Source organism: Monopterus albus, unplaced genomic scaffold (assembly GCF_001952655.1).
Source record: "Monopterus albus unplaced genomic scaffold, M_albus_1.0 scaffold166.1, whole genome shotgun sequence".
NCBI lineage: Eukaryota > Metazoa > Chordata > Actinopteri > Synbranchiformes > Synbranchidae > Monopterus > Monopterus albus.
Window position 1 is genome coordinate 1,046,726 of NW_018128046.1, and position 8,457 is coordinate 1,055,182.

Below are 8,457 nucleotides of genomic sequence, written 5' to 3' on the forward strand. Positions count from 1 at the left end.
ACACACCAACCACAGTACTTTGCGGGAGTAGCCATCTATACAGCCACTAATTGCCAAACCATATGGTTTTAACTTGTCATAACCATCGACATGCCAGACATGGTTTGGTCCATTGGAGCTGTACACTCTTCTTACAAATCTCCATCTCCTGAAGGATCAAGCTCTCTCATCAAAGCCATGACATCATCCCTTCTAACAGTGAGAGAGTACTTCTGGCACAATGTCTGCCACATCCAACGGTAGCCATAATGCTGGCCTGGTCCCTTCAGCTCTTTGTGGATGGCAGCACGTACAGTAGCAAGAGGAGAGTCATTTTTTTACCTGTACAGTGATAAACTTTTCAATTTAATTTTTAGAGAGTGAATGCTCATGTTAACACTGTGACTAGTCACGAGGAAATCCAAAACTTCATCATTGTTGTAGCCATCATGGAAATACTTTTTAATCAGATCCTCTTCAGTGGGGCTGTCGAATGCAGACCCTGACAAACAAACAAACTACATTTCAGTGGAGGAATCCATGTTTTGCCACATTAATATCTTCAAAAGGGTGGGTTATTGAACCCTCATTTTCTGGGAATAAACATTCAATCAAGACTACTTACGGTTTTCTTCAGCTTGTGCCAAGACCTGTACATCTTTGCCACATGAGCCACAGAACACTTGAACTATCCCAAGATCGTGGCCACAGAAAGGGCAAAACATGGCAGCCTGGAAAGACAGACAATGATAATTGATATGTCTTTCTTATTTATGGACATCTCCGTGTTACATTTCTTTTTACATACCGTGTCTGCTATCCTTTTCACCTCTCTTATCGTGCTCTTGCCCCTCGCTGATCAAAAGAGTGTCCAATATGAGGACACTGTAGAGGAGAGAACAAAAGTCAACGTGGAATTTAATTTTCATGAGTATTTGCACACCTGATTTGCACAAAATCTGTTATATACTTTATATATATTGACAATAAAAGTTATTTCACTGCACCTTTTTATCCATTTTATCTACGCTGCTTACCATACAGAAACACTAGTTAGCTAACGCTATTATCCCGAGTTACTAGGTTTAACGTGAGCTAATAAGAGTTAAACACAGTCTGTGGCACACTATCCTTAGCTAGGTACATTTGTTGCTCTTTTATAGTACCGTAAGAGATGACGGGCAATTATTTAAAAAGGAACTTAATGGAAAACGTACCGTTTCTGTAACCTTGAAAATGCCCCGTGGTCTTCTTCTTGTTCTTTTTCTTCTTATAATAACTTAAATTAGCTTAGCTAGTTCTTTTGCCGTAGTATTCTTCTTAATTTTCGCGGTAGTATTCACTACTTATTCTTCTTCTACTTCCTTAATGTTGGGATGAACCCATCATTGCGATCGGGCTCCCCCTATTTCCGTTTTCTCTCTTGCATGTGTTTTCAGTTAATGCAGCGTTTTCCTTTTGCATGTGTTTTTTGGTTTATGCAGCGTTTTCCTTTTGCCTGTGTTTTCCGGTTAATGCAGCGTTTTCCTTTTGCATGTGTTTTTTGGTTTATGCAGCGTTTTCCTTTTGCATGTGTTTTGTTTAATGCCGGCGTTTCTGTCTTGCATGTGTTTTTTTGGTTAATGCAGCGTTTTCCGTTTGCATGTGTTTTGTTCAATACCGCGTTTGTGTCTTGCATGTGTTGTGTCTTTTGCATGTGTTGTGACCGTGTCGGCCACCGTAGGTAACCATTGTACAACACGACTGGTTGGGTTAAGGTGGAGGTTAGATTCAGACTGAGACATTAAATCAGACTTCCTCATAATTTAATCCAGAGTCTTTGGATCTAACAGTGTCTGAATTCTTTCTGTCACTCCTCTGAGAGGCTGTTGTGCATCTGGAACAGTTGCATGCTGGAAAGTGTTGTGATACCATGGCAAATGGCAACCGTGAGCAGCTGTCCCCAGTCTTGGCTGCATATTTAATACAGTGACACAGGCCACAGTGGGAACCATTGCAATACAGAAAACGTTTGGCAAACATGCTAAAGAAAGTTGAGAAATACTGTCTGCTTTGTCCTGGTTCATTGCTGAAATGTTTTACACAAGGTCAGTGAAGTATCTGTTTAAGAAGCCTGTTAACTAGATGAGAATATCATATATCACTTATCATAGAGGCAAATGAATTTGTCACTTAAATGGCTTGTCAGGCTCTGTCTCCTTTATCAGAACCAGAATCTGGAGTGTCTGTCGTGTAAAACTGCCAAGACTTGATTCCTTCATTTCATCTTTGATCGGTAGATACCGGTAGTTAGGTTATCAACTGATGTTGGGTCAGGGTTTTGACCTTCACAGCGGGAAAGTGCCAGCTGAATTTATGGCTTGTTTTTCTGACTGTGACACTGAGAGCAACAAGGCTGGTGTGATAAACATGCTGTTACAGCCAGATTCGGAGCAGCCTGCAACACAAAGAGGTTTTTTTTTTTTTAATGGAGCCTTGAATAGTTTAGGAAAGTCTCATGTTCTTTTACAGTCAAATACTCATATTCATCTAATCATATATGACTACAGTATATGACTTCAAATAAAAGAGAGCCCATATTATCAGTTATTTATTGAGCCTAAACAAATATGCAGCATCACTGCCTGTGTGGAGCAAATTTAGCATCGTCCCAGCCTTTTAATGCTTTAGCATGTAGGTTGGTTTGAATTTTCAGTATGTAGCTCTCTGTATGTTCACGTTCAGGGCTCTGCCAGGTGCCAGCCTGTGTCAAGAAATGGGCAGAGTCTTTCCCTGAGGTCTGAGAGAGACAATGAATTAAACATCTCAATCAAACAACGGGCTTTAAATCTAATAGGAAACAGGAACAGTTTTTCTACTGTTTCTCAAAGAATCATGTCAAACACTTCATTGTGAAAATAATCAGCGCCGATTAATAGAGATAATCTGTAATTGCGGTGCTACTGTATATTTCTTTCCCATCAGGTATTTTCATTTTTCAGTCTTCCCCCCTGCCTCGCTTACTTTGCAGCATGAATGTACATTGGTACATTGTATTTCCTGTTGTGTGGCACCATGAACCCGTCTGCAGACACACAGCTTTAAGGCTTTAAAAGATGTTGATCACTAGTTTTTCTGAATGTTTGAGGTTTGGTGACACGGTGTACTGTGGTATGTCTAAACAGTACACCGACCAGATGTTTAATCAAAGTTTGCAGCAAAGCAAGGAGACGGACAGATCAGCAAGAACCTATTCAAGTAACTATAGTAACAGCCTCTCAAACACTAGAGTGTTCCTCCTTGTGTATTTTTTAATCTTGCTGCAGGGGCGGTCACAGTCCTGTGGCAGGTTTCAGCAGCACGCTTGTGCCACATTCCTCAGCAAGCAGCTGAGTAGAAATTCTGTTGTCTGTCACGTCAGACTTTGGATGCAGAGGAACTGCAAGAAGTGCAGTTCTACTTTATGAATGTGTATAACAGTACAAATACTGAACCTGGTGATGTGGCAGAAAACAAGCGGAGACAGCTGAATACAAGAAAAAACATTCTTTGTTTGACTCCTTCTTTGTTCCACCTCCATCCAGGGTGGCAGCTCTGGGCCTGGCGGCAGGTGTCCTGTTGGTTCTGCTCCTCTTCTGTCTATACCGGGTTCTCTGCCCACGTAACTACGGACAGAACGGTGTCACTCATGGTCGCCGGCGCCGAGGTGACCTGCCCTGCGACGATTATGGTTACTCACCTCCTGTCAGCGAGATCTCACCACTGCTGCTGAGGGGTCACAGTATGGTGAGAGTGGAGTCCGATACAGAAGCCATACATCTAAATGACCAGGGAAAAAAGCAAGCCATTAGATTGGTCAAAATTAAAACATCATCATCACATGGGAAATAGGCTGACAAGTCATTTAGACTGTTAAAAACACCTGGGACAGTGAAAGTCTGATCTGTCAACATACATTTATGTTTGTTTTTTTTGGGTAGCTTCAATAGAGATGTGATGGTACAAGAACCTGAAAAACACTGACACCTGCTCTTAAATGAGCCATAGTTGATGATTTCAGTTGCCATGCTACACACACATTATGAAAATGATCAATTTCTCATTGCTCTGTTGCACATTTAGAGTACGTGTGTGCATTTCACCAGATGGGTTGCCTCACAGTGTCAGTTAGGAAGAGCACCAAGAGAAATGGGAGTTCACTGTGCTAATTAAAGACACTTGAACAGGAATAGAAAATAGTTTTGGGTGGTTGAAGGAAAGGTGTACCCCAACAGTAGTATGAGGTTCAAGAGTCAAAGTCACCTTGTGCTGGTAATAATCACATCAGCCATGAAATATAGGTTAGGTTGATAGTTTCGAGTTAGTAAAAACATTGTTGAAATTAGATCTCTTATTTATTTATTTTTTTTTGTCTCAGTTTTGTTGAAGTCGTTTTGTCTTCCAGGACATTGAGTGTTTGGCGAGTGACGGGATGCTGCTGGCTAGCTGTTGTCTGGCAGGACAGATCCGAGTTTGGGATGCCCAGACGGGGGACTGTCTGACCGTCATCCCAAGCCAGGGGTGAGACAGTCACCATAAACATTAAATAAAAGTTCTTCTGACACTTTGCTTTCTGAAGTTGTTTAAATGACCCCAGAGTGTACATGTATTTCTGTACTCAAGTGTTTTGGCTGACATCTATGCCACTAACAATATATTTGCAAAAGGTTAAGTATCAGGCAGAGCTAACAGAGCGCTCTGTGTTTCAGGCTGAGACGGAGCAGCAGCAGTGGCTGTTGGGAGCAGCGGGACGGCTGGGACAGCATGAGTGGAGCCGCAGAGCCAGAAGGTTTAGGCTCAGAAGGTCATGACCTCTCAATCAGTGACGACGGCCTCTCAGAGGACAAGGGCTACCCACTGAGGCATCGTGCCACCCCTGCCAGGCCGACACTGTTCACCGATCAGCCTGATCTTACCCCGCTCATTGACACCAACTTCACCTCCCAGCCCCCCTCCCATGTCTCCACCCCACTCAGAGAAGGGTTTGACTTTGGAGGCCTGGTGGAGCGCGCTTACTTGGAGCACGACCCCCCCTCACCCTCCACCTACCCCTCACCTTCCTCAGCCTCCTCCTCACCGCCCTCAGGAGCTCAGCTGCAGAGGAGACCCAGCCTAGGGGATGCAGCTGCCCCCTTAACCCAAGAGAGGGCCTCCACAGCAGGGATGCAGGTGACAGCAGACTGGGAGAGCTCCGTCTGGTCCATGGAGCTGAGAGGGAATCTAATAGCTGCTGGAAGGAGCAGCGGTAAACTAGAGGTGTGTTACATCATATGAGTAATTCAACATGATGCTGCTTATATTCACAAGCTGGATTTATTTGTTTTTACAGAGAGTGAAAAATAGAAAAGTACATTTATTTTCAGGTCATGATAATAACCACTTTTTTTTAACAAAGTATTTTGTGTAAAAGATGCACTGTACATTTTGATATAGATTTAATAATTTGAAAGTTAGTGGATTTTTGAGTGTGTGCACCTCTATAAATATTAAAACACATTTACAGTCATTTAATCTCATTGTGGGCCAGTATCACAATATTTTGTTTGTCTTTTTATAAATGGAAGGTGAAGGTTAGTGAAATGTTGAGATGAGTACAGGGCTGCCTAACAACAGTATACGATAAGTACAATTTACTTTACGCTTACATTCCATTACAGCTGTGGGATGCAGTGGAAGGGACGTTACGTTGCAGTAACGAGGATGGAGTCACTGGGATCACAGCCCTGGCCTTCCTCAATAACAGGTGAAACACACAAACCTACACACAGAAACACACCTGGGCTGATAAGCGCCCCTACTCAGACAGGACTCGTTTTGTTTTTTGGTGCCATACCCACCCTTCTTTAAGGTTTTATTTAAGTATATTTTGAAGCATTAATTTGCCTTTCATATAGAATATAGATAAAACGTGACATTTTTAGGTGAAGTGTGGCACAATCTGAATTCTTACACTGATCCACAGCCACCGGATACTAGGGATGCCACTTTTCCTAAAATTCATCTTTGATACATGACTCGTTAATTAATTTAAATGCAACCCACATAACATAATGTGAGAGCCTATGTCTTAGCCTGGCCACCCCACCTAAAAGGTTCTAGATCTGCCCCTGGTAACTGGTCAAGATGATAGTGAACTTTAAGAACATCCTCCACTGGACCACAGGGCTAAATTACATCAAACAGCCTCTTGTGCACATTGACATACAGTAGATTTTTGGGATTTGAACAGGTCATTACAGTTAGACATTTTTTTAACCACATTCAAGCGGATGTTCAAAATTCGATTAGAAAGTGACTGTGGTCTATATAGATAGACAAGCTCATTCTCACTTGAACCAGTGTTGTAGAGTATCACGTATGTAATGTAAGACAAACCTTACTATATTTTATCCTGATGTTTCTCGTTTCCTCCTCAGAATCGTAGCGGCTCGGCTGAACGGGGCTTTAGATTTCTTCACTGTTGAGATAAACAAACCTCTGGGTCTGCTGCAGTACAGAGGTGAGTACAGGTGTTTTGGTGCTTATTTTGTCCAGTAAAAAGATGCATTTCTTTATATTCTTTCAGCTGGTGTTTTCATTGTTATTTTGTTCTGATGAACTAGCTAGCTGGCCTCAACACAAAAAGCACCGCAAACTTATTAACGTTCTATCCCTGTGTCACCACTGATTAAAAAAATTGGTAACTGATCTATAAAGCATTTAATTTTTAAGCAAAATCACCAAAAATCCTCAGAATGCAACTTAACCAAAGTGATAATTTTCTGCTTCTGACATTTTAAATGTAGAAAATGAATCACTTTGTCAAGAAAATGATTTGCAGAAATAAACAGTTTCAGCTATTATGCAATGACACCAGACTTAGACTCCTATTGGCAGCGAAAGATCTCTTACCACACATTTATCACACTGTTAATTACAGTTACATAAAGATGAAGTGATCATCAATATTCCAGTGATTTACATCCTCCTCCTCTGCAGGTGCCCCTGGCCGAGGCAGCATGCCTCCTTCGCCCTGCTACAGCAGTGAGGATGTAATCAGCTGTCAGCTCATACGCTCAGTACAGTGCGCTCACCAGAAGCCAATCACAGTACTGCGAGCGGCCGCCGGGAGAGTCGTCACCGGCAGCCAGGACCACACTGTCCGGGTAACATACTGAAGACTTGATGTTTTCATCCACAATTTATACAAGGAAAAAGTATCGCATTCATGATTTTCAGTCGAAGTACTACAGTCAGTAAGGATGTCAAGAGCTGAATAAGAGGTTTGACATTAGATTTTTTTCTGACAGCAGAGGGTGCAGCTGCCTCAGTGTATTGGTGTTAATGCCAAATGTAGTAAATTTAACAGACACAGAATATTACACAAGAAAAACAGATGTGAGGTAGACAGCACTCAGAGTGCAAACCTCCCTGAAGGGCAACTCACTTTCCCCATAATGCCATAAAAGCAACGTTCTCATTATAGTTTGCATGACAGTAAAAACCTTCTGCTGGCATTTGTAGTGGCACTGATATCGACAGACGAGCGATTACTAAAGGCCACAAACAGCTAAATAAATGTCCCATGCAGACTGAAATAACTGTGTGTACAAACAGTCCTTCATAGACACACACATCTCACACCGCTTAACTACACCTAAGTCCACTTTAGAGTCTGTTTTCCAACGTGCCTTCTGCTGTACTCATTCACACATGCCGTACAGAGACAACGTAGCTGGCTGTCTGTGGGTTCTGGAGACGCTGTAGTTATCAGGGTGTTGTGTTGAGTTGGACAGATGTGACATACATGCTGTACTACATATGTGCTTTACTACTCTATGCAGTGACAATCGGGCCAGAGCCTGATGGCAGAGACTTGGACCCAGGTTCATAGCTCTTAGTATTTTCACCTGACTGGTATTATGCCATTTTATTAAGTTGTGATATTTTTCCAGGTGACAAAGTAACCACTTAGATGGAGAATATGTGGTCAGTCTATCCAAGTAATGCCAATTTAGAAATTTGTTCCGACATTTTCAGAGATGTGAGTGCTCATTATCTGACCAAGCTAGCTCTATTAGCAGGCAGCTAGATCTCGTTCAGAACAGAGTAGTCTGTTGGTGAGGACGCCGGTGTTCCAGCTGCACATTATGAGTACTGTCCTCCCATCCTCGGGAGTTTGGACTTCAACTTCAGACTTACTACTACAGTCACTTACTTCCTGTATCCAAATTATGATATTGATCCGCACCAAACTCTAATCAATCTAACTCTCCAAAATGTCTCATCGAAATCCGTTCATTACTTTTTATAGTTAAGCTGTTAGTGAACAAACACCAGTAAAAACATGATGCCTGCCCTTGGTGGAGGTTAGTAAAGCTCAGCCAAAAAACAGTACAAAGAGGTTTTTTTTTTTTTTTCTTCTTCATATCAGTGTCCGGTCCCGACATATTCAATTCAGCTTTATTTGTTTAGTGCCAA

The 8,457-nt window shown here is 42.1% G+C and overlaps 1 protein-coding gene across 9 annotated transcripts in view; it reads left to right on the top strand.

Moving 5' to 3' along the window:
* The window catches only part of scap (SREBF chaperone), a 36,881-nt gene extending 29,166 nt beyond the window's left edge, over positions 1–7,715 (top strand). For all 9 annotated transcript variants that reach the window (XM_020615519.1, XM_020615517.1, XM_020615521.1 and 6 more), the window contains exons 15-20: positions 3,543–3,744; positions 4,403–4,518; positions 4,707–5,253; positions 5,655–5,740; positions 6,414–6,496; positions 6,976–7,715. In XM_020615519.1, coding sequence (XP_020471175.1) covers positions 3,543–3,744; positions 4,403–4,518; positions 4,707–5,253; positions 5,655–5,740; positions 6,414–6,496; positions 6,976–7,154 — 1,213 coding nt within the window. In that variant the 3' untranslated portion in view covers positions 7,155–7,715. The remainder of the gene's footprint in view (positions 1–3,542; positions 3,745–4,402; positions 4,519–4,706; positions 5,254–5,654; positions 5,741–6,413; positions 6,497–6,975) is intronic.
* Positions 7,716–8,457: the final 742 nt, after the last annotated feature.